General features: G+C 51.3%; 1 protein-coding gene across 3 annotated transcripts in view; it reads left to right on the forward strand.

The window, feature by feature from the left end:
• Positions 1 to 200: 200 nt before the first annotated feature.
• The window catches only part of svp (COUP transcription factor 2), a 72228-nt gene continuing 58602 nt past the window's right edge, over positions 201 to 13826 (forward strand). For 2 of the 3 annotated variants that reach the window (XM_018035772.2, XM_018035773.2), the window contains exon 1: positions 201 to 1833. In XM_018035772.2, coding sequence (XP_017891261.2) covers positions 1446 to 1833 — 388 coding nt within the window. In that variant the 5' untranslated portion in view covers positions 201 to 1445. Of the gene's footprint in view, positions 1834 to 11040; positions 11969 to 13826 lie in introns of those variants that run through there. The other variant, XM_018035774.2, reaches the window with a different exon arrangement.

A 13826-nucleotide genomic window follows, 5' to 3' on the forward strand; every position in this document is an offset into this window, starting at 1 on the left:
CTCTGTTCGGGGGGGCCCGAGGGCACGAGAGGCGACCGGCCAATGAGAGCGGCACCGGGGCGAGCCCGGGACTCGACCCCACCTTCGGTAGCCATGGCAACCGGCGAAACCCGCGAGAGACCCGCGAGAGAGTTCGCCCGGGTGGGGGACAGGTCGGTGTCAGGGGTCGTCTTAGTCCGCAGTCGGTCTCCGGTCGGCCCCAAGAATAGTCGTATCGAGGCGGTAGTCGAGCATCACCTCTCTCTTCTCCTCCGCCCGCTTGTGCCGGCACGAGCGCGCTTCGGAATCCACGGGCACACGCGCAACTCATCGACTGGGTTGCGCGTCCGCGCGCGGCGCCGACCCTCTCTTCCTCCCTCTCTCTCTCTCTCTCTTTTTCTCTCTCTCTCACTCTCTCTTTCCGTCTCGCGCGCGCTCGGTCTCTCCGGTTCTCCGTTCGTCTCCGCGGCTTCTCCTCCACCTTCGCCTCCTCCGTTTCCTCGCTCCTCCCTCGGTGACCGCGACGGTTCGCGATCCTTCTCGGTCTCGTGGTCGCGTCGGCTCGATATCGCGATACGATTTCGTGCACGGCTCCTCTCCCTCCGTTCCCGACTCCCACCCGAACAGCGGAGTGACCTACCCCGTGGCGCGCACCCTCTCCACCCTGCGTGGCTCGTGGCACCGCGCATCCGGCCAGCGTCGATATACCACGGTGCCCACGGACGGAACGACGCGCGGGGATACGCGACTGATCTACCGCGTGCGCGCGATCGCGATCTACGATCTCGATCCCGATCTTACGAGACGTTCGACCCGAGACGTTCGACCCGAGACGTTCGACCCGGTCACCCGGAACGGGCAGAGAGGGCCTCACGGCAGTGTCGCGTGTCTTCCGGGATACGACGCGTGAAACGGTGTCGAGTGCGCGGAAACGGGAATACCTCGCGCGGTATCGGTACTCGCGATAACGAGTGAAGAAGATCCCGCGAGACGAACACGGTGAACGTTCGCGCGGCTACCACGAACCGCCGGCGATAGAATGTCGTCGCGTCGCGAACTCTGCTCGAGTGCCCGCGAGTGAGTGAGAGTGCGCGAGTTCGGACTCGGATACGTCGAATACATCGACGATCGTCGTCGTCGTCGTCATCGTCATCGTCGTCGTCGTCGTCGTCGACGTCAGTGCGAACACGTTCGAAGGGTGTGGAAAGTGTCGAGAGAAGACGGTGAGCAAAGAGACGAGCGGCTCGGTCGCCGGGGTGGTCGGCGGTGGTCGCGGTCGAGAATCGGAAACCGGCAGGGTGGTTCGAGGAGGGACGGGAGGCGCTGACGCCCTGGCGACTGCCGGGGTGGTTTACCCGGCCGCGACAGCGACGTTGTTCCCTGGCCGGGTGTCAGCTGGACACCACCACTCCGAGTTCACCACCACGTTGGAGGTGGGGTTCCCGGCGCGCGGCACCACCGCCTCCATGGCGTTGGTAGCCGCGCCGCCCTCGTGGCCCACGCGGGACCCCGGGGCCAGCCTGGCCGCGACCGGTGCGGCCGCCGCTGCGGCTGCAGCAGCCGCCGGAGCCGCGGCAGCGGCAGCCGGCCCGGGCCCGATACAGATAGCGCCGCCGCCCCCGATGCCACCTACCCACCTGACCCCGTCCGCGACGCCGGAAGACATCACCTGCCTCGTGCCCGTCGGCGCGGTTCTCACGCCCAGGGACCCGGTGCCGCCTAGCACCACCCCCGGGAGCCAGGCGAACAGCTCCCAATCCGGCAGCTCGCAGACGGACAAATCTCCGAACATCGAGTGCGTCGTTTGCGGGGACAAGAGCAGCGGGAAGCACTACGGCCAATTCACCTGCGAAGGTCAGACTTGATGATCGACTCGTTTCATTTCTAATCGATTAGAACCGGACCCGCGAGTCCTCCGCTCTCGAGGTCGAAGGGCTCGGTGGTCGAACTCTCTCACTCCGACCGATTCTACGTACGACTTCCGTCGAGACGTTACGTCGATCATCGATCGATACGCGAATGATTCTCCCTATTTGTACGCCGTGTCCACGATTCTCTTCGAGTATGAATGTACTGATGAGCGACTAGGAGAACTCGCCCGCGTAATCTCACTCCTCGAAACGGTTCCCGTGAGATATTCTCGTTTTTTTAGTTTTTAGAACGCGGACTTTGTCTGGACGTGGTACGTGGAATCTGTCTTTCACCCTCGACCTTGCACAGTTTGACGGTGAGCTTCGCTCTTCCGCTCTACGGATCTCTCGAAGGGCGTGATTAAATGCGACGAGAGAAGCTTGACCTTGCGTGCTTTCACGACGAGTCGATCGACTCGAAACAATTTCCCACAAAGAATTCGTAGTCAGAGAGAGAGAGAGAGAGAGAGAGAGTGTTACTGAGGACTCTCCTTCGAGTGATCCACGAATAGGAAAGAGTTGCGTCCCCGATCTTGCACCCTAGCTACTTCTTTTAAATCAGATCAGTAGATGAATCGCGATTTCGAGGTATGATCGTCGCTGATTCAGGATGGTATCACGGATGTACAGCTATGTCGTAACGAACGTTGCAGATATCGGTGACATCGTGTCAAACGTAGCGCGCGTAGCACCACTGCTGTGATCATTGTGTAAAATATTCTATCGTTGTCGATTATAATATTCGTGACGTCAGATGCGATCGGATCGGACAGAGGACGCGCGCGCGTTATTCCGTCGATACCCTGTGCAGAGGGTAATTTATACCCGCGAGTGATTTAACGGTCCGCTCGATCGGAAACGAGTTTCCCTTGCCGGGACATAGTCTCCTCTGTGTACAGTCGTGACCCTCTGTGTACGATCGTATCTGGATGTTGACGAGTAACAAGTGCGAGACACCTGAACGAAGGGTGCGAGACACCCCTTCTGCAACCTTCACCGAAACTTCGATGCGCGACGACCATCTCTCCCCTTGGTCCGACGCGTGTGGTACGCGAACAACAAACGGCACGCGGATCATCGACGACGATCGTGTCGTCAGATTTAGTGCGTCGTACGAGCAGCAGAGGAGTGTGAAGGTCGCGTCGCGTGGACAGATCGTGCGAAATAAAACGCGTTCGTGGAGTCGGCTTGAAAAACATGTGTGTTCGGTCGTACGTTTCGTTTACCACGTAAATATTGAATCGCGCGCACAGGTCCGGCTTCTGATACTCCGAACGGTCTTACAATACGTACACGTACGTCACACCCAGCGTTTGTCCGCTGTCCACCGATCGACGGGGATCCATTTCAACGTCGTATAAATCTCGTCGATATCGTTTGACCTTAAATAGGACGAGACGAGTAGACGTTTCCCGGTTAGAAAACTGTTGCTTGAGGAACGACGTCCAACGGCCTGGGGGACGATAACTCCTGATTTCCAAAGCTATAGATCACGATTGACCCTCGTTCGCTCGACCCGCGGACACTCTTCTTCGTTACCGTGACGATGAGAGATCGTCCGTTCCGTCGAGTCTGATCATTCGCTACAGGTTAAAAATACTCATACTTTCACTGGAGACACACGACGAGGCTCACGCTGTTCGCGTACACAACTATTTTTCGTACGCTATGTACTGTGGAATGAATTCGTAGCGAGAAATTTTTGGAAAAGGCGTCGAGCCTCTCAGACCAAGTCACGTGAGATCATCGTCCCGAGTCGGTCGTTCTGTGTTTCTCTTCGAGGTACGCCAGGTGGTTCCTTCTGGCTCGTTTCCTCGGCCCTATTACATCGTTATTAGGCCCGTAACAGACGCGTAAGCGTTCCGGGGAACACCCCGCCGAGTTATTAATGGCCGAGCCTTTGTTTTTTCCTGGTCGCGGCACTCCCGCGGCCGCCGCCGGACCCGGACGCGTTCTCCCGCCTCTTCTGGATAGGTCACGCGCCCGTACAAATTGGCACGGGAAACCCGGCAGAAACCCGGTGCGTGTCGGACTCGTCCGTGTGAAACGTCTCGTCCTCTTGCTCGAGTCCACTGTCTTCTGTGCGCACAATGTTCACTCGTCCAGTTTCGTCTCGTCGTGTATAAATATTTGTGACAACACCGTTTCGCACAGTGCCCCCTCCTAATATCATCGACGATAGTCGAGATCACGTTTCACTTTTAAAGTGAACGTTTCGAACAGAAGTCGGTGTATCAGTTAACGTAGTAGCCGTTGAAACGCTGAAATTCTTCGCGTTCATTCTTCATGGAACAAGGCACGTCCTGGAAGCCGTCCACGGCATCTCCGGATAATATTGTTCGTTGACGGTTCGCCTGCGTCGCCGGGCTACCGAACTCTCATTAAAATTTATTGGTACTCGTCCCTGCGTCTCTTTCTCTCTCGCTTCCAAAGCTCATGGCACAATTCGCGCTTTCGTCTGCTGCATCGTACACACTCATTTCCTCTTATCTTTCTCTCCTGGTCATTAGGAAACTTCGGATCTATAAACATTACTTATTTACGAGCGTTTCGTTTTACAAGCGCAACCATTCTTGCACGTTGATCGTCTATTAGGATTCAGGGATAAATCGGTTACGATCCGTTTACAACGTGCCGTACGCAGATGTACAATAACGACGAGATACTACATCGCGTACACTTGTACAAAGTGTGTAATGTGGAACACGACCTGAACGGGAATGACGAAACCGATCCAAGTAATAAATCGTCTTACTGTGGACGAACGCTTGGTAGGAAAATATTCACGAGTCATCGGTACTTGGGTACGGGCGTCGCTTGTCACCGGGAAAAATATCGGTCTCGAGGATCTTCGGTAACCGGCATTGGAAATCATCGACGCGGCGGCTCGTTCCCGTCGTATTAAGCCGTCTCCCGTGACGTTGATCGGCGAACGGTCGATTTAGTAGACCGACGGAAAGAGACAACGACCGAATCGAACGCGTATACTTACACAAACACTCGGTACGATCGCGTGCCGTGAATACGAATTCGTGGTCACGCGACTCCTCTTAGCGTTATCTCCGATCCATTTCTCCTTCGTTCTTCCGGCTGCGAAGGACGTGCCCAACGGATCGGTGCGACTGTGATCATGAAAAATTAATCGATGTGTCTGTCCCGTTCGGTAGAACGAGAGAGCTGGTACGTCGGCAAATTCGATTGTGCAATGTTAGCAGCGAAACGCATACGCGTGTCCTGACAGAGTATCTCCTAGGTTTCGTCTTTCGTATTTCTCAAATTTTATTTCGCATCGGAAGTCTGATTACCGTTATCGCGTCATCGGTCGAGGTTCGGCGACAGGTGCACGGCGTTACGATCTGAGTCGAGTGCCGACGTTATCGCGTATCGTGCGATCTGATGCACCGATCCGCGCGTCCTCGCGAACGCGTGAACGGCGACGCATCTGTGATTTATGCCGGCGACGTCGGTTCTTCCCGAGGCGGCTGGGATCGAGAACCGATCGTCCGAGTAGATGCAAACGTTCATTTTTCTCGTTCCGGTCTTCATGTAATTCGGTATCGAGTGCAGCAGCATTTTCTTCGGGATCGAAATTTTAACGACGCGAAACGGTCGTAAAGAAAACGATTTAACAATTTCTCTTATCGCTTCGAAGCAATGGAATCGTTTGAATTTTATGTGATAACGCGTAGACACCACGGTACGGTGAAAGAGAGCTAGCTACGGTGAGCAGCTCGTAGCTCACAGATCTAAATAGAACGGCTGAGATTCTTCTGGCATGACTGTTTAACCGCGTGTCATCGGTAGGTTTGATCGCGCTAAACGGTATATTAAAACCAGTGTTCGCCGCTTTGTTCCCGACGATGATGGTACCGTTTAAAAACGGCGCTAAAAATAATGCTCCGGGGATTAGCCAGCTAACGCATCTGGCTCTCCTCCTCCCGGCACCGGCTCGTGTCCGCGGTCGTTAATTTCTAACAATTTGTGCCGGCATCCGAGCTGCGCGAAGATTCGACGCGTGGAAACGTACGATTCTCTACCGGGTTAAGAGTCCGTCTCTTAATTGAACGCTCGAGTTACAGCGCGAGTTCTCTCCCCGGTGTGTTCCAATTACACCAGCGCTAACGATATTTACCATTGTCGGAACGAGCCACGCCGCTATCCTCCCTGCCTGCCTGCCTTCCTGCCTGCCTGCCAGCCCCCCGGCCCCCGTCGTGGTCTCTCTTTCGACCCCGAGCCACCGCTTTTACTCGTGCCGCGATAACGCGGTTAATCCGGTGATAATTTCTATTCGCGGTTTATCTCAATTACCCTCTCTGATTTTCCCTAGGCGATCGTTTCAACTTTCCATCTTCCTCTGCTCGCTAGGCTCGCATCGATACGTCTCGTCCTCGCGATAAGGCTCGAAAAACGAGTCCCTCGTCGTCGAAAATGTCGAGCTGTTGGATCGAGTTCGCTCGTGGATTCAGTTCCTTATACAAGAAATTCTGGTCGTTCGGGTAATACGTTCGGACGTCGCAATGTCTAAAATCTGGGTGAATCTCTTCCGAGATCTCGTTTTTCAAATCGATCCCGAGACATGGACACGCGCATGTGAGACCGACCGATCGACGCCTGTTGAAATGGAATCGTCGAGGGTGAAAAGCGTCAACTACGGTTGTCAACGCGATGGACTTCGGATACACGAGACGAGTCGCGCGCCATTGCCGCGCGAGCGCTGGAAACTCGTATGATTCGCATCCGGTTTTCCGATAACGAGCTGGCTTCTGTTTTTTAATTACACTTTCGCGCGTGTCGGTTCGCGCCTTCGCGACGGCTCGGCAAAACTTTGTTGCGTCGACGCGGTCGTGTTCAAATTTTTACGCGAACGTCCCGAATATCGACGACGGACTTGGTCGAGGATCGCGGAAACGTCGATAGGAGCATACGATACGTCACCGTTGCGCATACGCCTTCCACGTTGGACGTTCATCGGCGTAATCGCGGTGATCGTCGGCGATCCGCGCTTTATTACGACGAATTGATTTTGATGTCAACCGATGTCAAACGGCCGCGAATTATCGTCAATTTGTCGCGTCTGTCTTTGTCAGAGCGACCGAGCCAGATAGTCGTCGATGTTTGTCGCGAATCCGATCGATTCCGAAAAGGTGTTGAACGTCGACTAGTGTTCTCGGTGAAGGTTTCGCGGTATCAAAAAAGAGAGCGCGAGAGTAAAACTGAAAATCGAACGAGAAACGTTGAGTGCGCCAAGATGACACGACACGGTCTCACGAGTGGACGTGTTCGACGGGAGCGAGGATCGCGTCCGTGGGAGAACGCCCCTTGAACGTACTCGTAAATCGAATCTAGGATGTCCCGAGAACGGACATCGTTCCTATTCCGAACGAATCCATCCTGCCGAGATTAAGTTCGAGAAACGCACATTAATCTGGCGATTACAGCGGCCCGGGTACCTCCCATTCGCGGTACCGCGTCCGGAACAAGGTCCTTCGTCTTTGGTTATTGCGCAATAGTCGTTCGCGGTTCGACCTCGCCACGATTTTCTCCCAAGCCGCCGCCGCCGCCGCCGCCGCCGCCGCTTCGCGTGTATGTTTGGTGACCGTGTGCAAAATTTATCCGGTTCGATTCGACGTGAAGCGACTTGGACGATCTTCCAAGCGAGATCCGTCTTTAACGCTCGAGGGACGCAACGATCCACACGCACAGATACCAATTGATCGTACTGCAACGACTTGGTACGCTGGTCGGTGATCAATTCGATGTTTCGCGTAACGATCGATACGAGAATCGATACATCCTCGCGACGAATTACGTCCGAATCAATGACTGAACGTCAACGCGGTACAGTTGACGTTTACTTCGTGCGAGAACTTGCGTGAAAACGGCTGGGGAAATTGTGGATTTACGCGAGTACGGTTACTGAGCGCGTTGTCGTCGGGTAGGACGGTTTAAAAACAGAAATTCGGAAAAGAGATGGTAAAAGGATTGGCAGGTGTAGTGGAATCGAGTGCACGGAGAAATAAGTACCCGGGTACTGGTCGGGACGGAATAATAGCAGGGTGTCGAGGGTAGAGCGCGCGAGACAATACCATAATTATTGGATGGCCCGGTGGGTGGAGACGTTCCCGGCTCGTTGCGTCTCGAATCGGCACGGTATCGTGTCGTTTTACCGCGTCCTTCCAACTCCGTTCCCTCCCTACCTCTTTGACGCTTAAGGAATCGGGTATAATCGAACGATCCCCGAGATAACTCCGTTCGCTCTAATCCTGTTCTCCAGCGAGCAATTAGCCGGAACAACGGCGGCGGCCCCTTCCCTGACTCATCTGAGACAACTGTACCTGTATCGTGAGATTTTCGGCGAAAAGTCAAAGCATCTGTTTCAGCGGTACATTTCCGATAAACGAGGAAGGGCAGAAGTTGACCGTCGTAATTAATTGCAGATCCCAAGTTATACCTTAGGTATCTTAAAACCAGAGATCGAAGCAACGTCTAAAGGAATTCGAGTCTCATCTTTTATGAACGTGTCAGTTCTCCGGTGAGACGAGTATTCGCGAGTAGAAAATTGGGATGTTGGACGATTCGTCGCATTCGATGGCCTATGAGAACTCTTGTTACTACGATTTTCGATTTACGCCGAATGTTTGACAACGACCGATACGAACGACGTTCACGCGGTTACGCAACGGAAAAAGAAATTTTATAACGGACGGACTGGAAATAAAAATTTTTCGATACGAACGACACGAGCGTTAAATTATTTTCTTATCGAATGGATCGTCGATTTGAGTGAACGCGTTTCGTTTGATCGTGGCACGATGAGGAATGGTCATCGTAGTGGGAGCTGGCGGGATACAGAGCTACAATCAGTTATTTGTACTCGATATCGGGATGTACTGTCCCTCCGGTTTCCTCATTAGCCTGATTACGATTACCACGTGCGTCATCGTTGAATTGTATTGTTTTTTCTTCAGTAATAATCGGGACACGCGGGACCTCGATTCGGCTCGTTCACGTGCCGGGGAGAACGATTTCAGCCGAGCATCGTTTGAACTCGATCGATGACGATCGTTGCTCGGTCGTTTGAATCGCATCGTATCGAAAAATCGTGTTCGTCACAAGACGTAAGTGTTGATCGTTGATACACGCGAACAGTATCGATGTTTAAAATCATCGTTCGTACGAAACGTTTCGAATGAGAATTGTGAATGAAGAAAACGGTCTCCAGATCTACGAAAAGAACGCGTCAACGATTGCCTGACTGACAAATCGAATGACTCGAAGAGCGAGACGACTCGTTAAAATTGTTCGGTTACACGTAGAGGAAGTGACTCGATCGAAACAAGCTCGACGCCGAGAATTAACATTATCATCGTGACGTGTGAAAAAGCATGCATATACATGCGTCGTGCCATCGATGGCGTACGTGCGTCCACGAACACGTCTAACCGCGAATCAATTTCGACCGTTAATCTCACCTTTCATTACTCGTCTTCCACGTTCGATCCATCTACATGGTTGGCTCGCGTTCACGCACAACTTTTCTGATAAACAATTATAAATGACGTCGATTTTGTTACGAGATCTTTGAAGAACTAATTTTGGTTCGACGTCGGGTGCTGGAATTACAAGTACGATCGGAGTAAATACGCGCGAGAAATAACTGTTACGAGACACGCCAAGCTCGAACCAGTGGGAGACTTTGTAGTTTGCGTATAAAATAACGAGAGGAACGTTGCGAACGATAACGACGGGAAGGCGAAGCGAAGCGACGACCGTGCCAGTTCCCGGGGCACGAACCGTTCCTTAAAAAATGCCTGTTGTCTCAATTATAGTAATTGGTCGCGGCATGCGAGTAAACTAGCGTTTAAGACGGGCCCCGTATTTGTCGCGAATTACACGGAACGTCGAAACGAGTCGTGTCACATTACTCTGGAAGGGAACGCGACGGAATGCCTCGGCCCTCATCTTGGTCGAATCAATTGGAAATGGGTCCGTCCAATGAGTTCGATTACACGATCCATTTTACAGTTGGTAACGAACATATTGTCGTGCAATGAAATTATCGAGATTCCAACGGTTGAAGTTGTACGCGTGTACACGTGTGTTTCTCCACAGAGTGAACGAATGAAACGCGAATTAGGAGATGACGAGCAGCGACGTCGGGGCTCGCCAGCAACGAGCGATTTGTCGCCGAGGGAAGTTACGGAGTCGAAGCTCGAAGGCCCGCTCGGAAAGAGCGGGAGACGAAGAAAAGGAAATTGAATTCCGGTCTCGCGGTCTGAGGTGTACCTACACCCGCTACGGGGCTTCCTGTTCGGGGTCTCCCTCCGAGTCTTACGGTTACTTACGGACTTACTTACGGACTTATGCTCTCCGTGGCGGCACGGTCCCCTCCTCGGCAGCGCGCGGCAAGAAGCCAGACATTCTGCAGTCCGCACCGCGGGCTAATCGCTCTAACGAGATCATATTATATTATTCCGACTTTGCTAATCTTTATTAATCTCATTTCCCTCGGTGCACGCGTCCCGCTTCTCGACTCGCGGGTATTGTTTGCCCGAACGCGGTTGCTCACGCTCCCTCGCTACTCGTGACTCGCGCCAACGGAGATCATGTCATTTAGGAGGATACCAGGGACGATTATTGTCGACTAACTTTCCAACTGGATCATCGTTAAATGTGTCGTAAAGGATTTTTCGTTTTCAACCAATCAGCTCAAACAGTTGCTTCCTCGTCTGTTGAACGACGTACGCGTGTAGTCGTACCAATCGATAGATGTGGAATTAACAGTTCAAACAGACGATACACGATGCAGATCGTTCATCGGTGCGATTCGTACGAATTCGCGTGATACACGTTCACATGATCGCACGTGCAATCAAAAATTACGCGATTCGATTCGAAGACGTAACGGCTAGCCACGGGTATTTCTCATTTCGATTTGAACAAAAGTGAGACGAACGAACGAACGAACGAACGAGTGTTCCATCTTGGGAGTGAGCAAAGTGAACGTTGGTAGACTGGAAGCAGAGCGGACGGGAGCCGCGTTAGCGCGTAGAGGCATAGAAGCATACGAACCGCGACGCATCCCGAACGCATCCTCTGTGACCAATTATCTCTCGCTAACGAAGGCCCGTGCTATCTACGCACCGCGCTCTGTCCGGCGATTAATTAATTATAACAATGTCGTTAATTTTACGCGGCCGACTCGAAACGTTACTGACCGGATCGCCCTGCGCTGTTCTCTTCCCTTCCACGGTACTTCCTCTGCCCATCTTAACTCTTTCCACGCGCTTTCGCTTCGATTCTCCTACCGTGCAAAATAAACAGCCTGTTTCGGCCGAACGTTTCATTAATTTATTACACATCAGACATCGGCGTCGATCGTTGTATCGGCATTTCTGTTCTACGAAACAACGTGCGACTCATTGTCTCACTAATTATGTTGCATTGAATTTCGTGTCAGACGTTCCAAGTTTAAATCTGACAATTAAACCGGCTAAAACCTAGTAACCAGATCCACTGATGGTACGCGCGGTAGAAATATAATACGTTGAGATCTAAACAGCATAGAAGGGAGTATCAGTGAGCGAATATGGTGGAACGCGTGGAGAGAGTGGAATGGCAGCGAACGAGCCGGAGCAATGAAAATTCAATGACGCGAGCAATTTGAACTCTCGAGGGCCGTGCAAGCTGCAATCTGAAAGTATAAACAGTAGTAGTACTCTGCCTGTCCCTCTCTCTCTCTCTCTATCTGTCCGTCTGCCCGTTGCGCCGCATCCCCTTTCTCCGTGTCTTCTCCCTTTTCCACGAGTCCGTTTCCACCGTTTTCTCTCGCGCAGCACCGGTATAGGTGTACCTGCGCATATGCAGTGTCTCGCGGTGGTTGACTCGCGCACCATAATCGCGTAATTTGCGTGTAACGACGCAATTTGTAGTTACGCCGACCCCACGGTCTCTTTCACAATGCCGGCGACGACGACCATTACTACCACCACCACCACCACCACCACCACGACTGCGTCGTACGGTGATAGCGACCGCGTTGAACAATTGCAAAAATCAATGTAAATAATGAAACGACGGTGAGTTTTTTTATTCCTCGAGAGATCCGTGTCACCTTGTCCCGCCTTTTCAGCGAATAAATAATAACGTGTGTGTGTGTGTATGTGTGTAAAATCAAGCTGTTTTAAAACGTTCGGTGTAACAATTATTTGTAAGACCTCGTTCCTACGTGTTAGACGACGAGCACTGATTTTATAACTGTTCGTACGCGAGCCACGAGGCTTAATAACGATACATGTTTATCCCCGAAACGCGTAATCTAATCGTTCGGTTCTTCACCGATTTTACCAGCTATACGTACATATGTCATTAGCCGTCCGTCGACGATAAAACTCGAGAGATACCATGGTTCGTTTCAATGAAGAAAACAGGGGTAAGAATGAAACAATTTGAATGATGAAACGATCCGCGTCGAATAATAAAAAATTAAAACGATTCAACTTTTGTATTATAGTTCGATAGTTAATACCTCTGATTTTCCTCGATAAAATTCAAATCACGTGGATGTATGAGCGCAGTTATCCGTCACCGAATGTCGATGTGCGATTATAAATATAAAAGGAGTATATCTACGTCTGATTGAAACTACCGTTAACTCATTTTTTCCAAAAGTGGACTCACACAGCTTTAAAATGAGGACTACTGCCAAGAATTGTTTGACATGCGAATACTCTCTATGTCCACCACTGTAAGTTAAAATAAAGAGTAAGACGATCTGTAAACGATTCTTGCAAATAGTTCGTCAGAGCGTCTAACAGTTTTTCTGTTTAGGAAAATCGTGAAACCGGTTTCGACGAGTAAATACTCTGATCAATTACTTACCGTTAACGCACGCTATTTCGATCGAAACGCTAAATCCGTGCACAGGATAAAACCAAGTGTTCGAAAGATGAATACCGCTTCAATTCGTAGTCTATCATGCGCAAAATGAAACCAGTTTCTTTATACGTACGAGGCTCGTGTAATGCAAAACTATGTCGCATGCCCGATCAGAAGAATTCGTCCGACTCAAAATTATACATAAGGTATACGTAAGGTCGATGGTGTTTCATTGGTTTTACATCGTTAAAATTTTAAACAAATTTTGTCTAAAAAATAAAGATGTAGAATCGAACAGCTCGAATTCCTTGTTTTTGGCTGGTCATCGATGGCAAACAGCGCCGAGGGTTTTCCGAGAATTTTCGGAAAAGTCGATCCTGCGGCGGATCCTGTTTTCGCGTGAGTCCGTCGTGCAAAGTAGTCAGATCGGTTCGGGATGAACGCTCTCGGCGTCGTGAGGAATATCGAAAGTTTAATTGCGACGCAGGAGGAACCTTGAAGGTAGACGAGAGTGCGCGAGGGGAAGGGTCGCGAGGTCGTACGTTCGCGGATCGCGGCGACCACGCGTCCTCCTCTTCTTTATCTGCGTTCGAACCGTTTCCATACAGAGAACGCTTTGTCGTTACGATACGAATTGGCTCTCGATCGCTTCCAAGTACCAGCGTCCGCTGGAAACGTCGACTTTCGTCCACTTCGTAGTCGCCGATCAAAACGTCTTGATCGGTCTCCGACATCGAAGTAATTTCAGTTTTCCTTCAAACAAAATTCGATCGTACGTATCGCGTATCTTCTACCAGTACAGATAACCCTGTTCAATCTAATCGTCTCGTGGATGACCTAACGAGAACATGATAGAATCATAGAGATTACCATAGCATGAGAACTAATTTGGTTTATACCAAAACGACGAGGTCGCGTCGTAGAAGAAGCACGTGCATAGGACACTGTACGGTACTGTGAAAAGAATGAAATACTAAATGTTTATCGTATGATACACGACTTATGACTATCATGTTTGCCGCGCGACACAGTTCATTTAAGGATGTATAGGCTATGCAC

This window comes from Ceratina calcarata, unplaced genomic scaffold (assembly GCF_001652005.2).
Source record: "Ceratina calcarata isolate Rehan_Ccalc_2016 unplaced genomic scaffold, ASM165200v1 scaffold92.2, whole genome shotgun sequence".
Classification (NCBI taxonomy): Eukaryota; Metazoa; Arthropoda; class Insecta; order Hymenoptera; family Apidae; genus Ceratina; species Ceratina calcarata.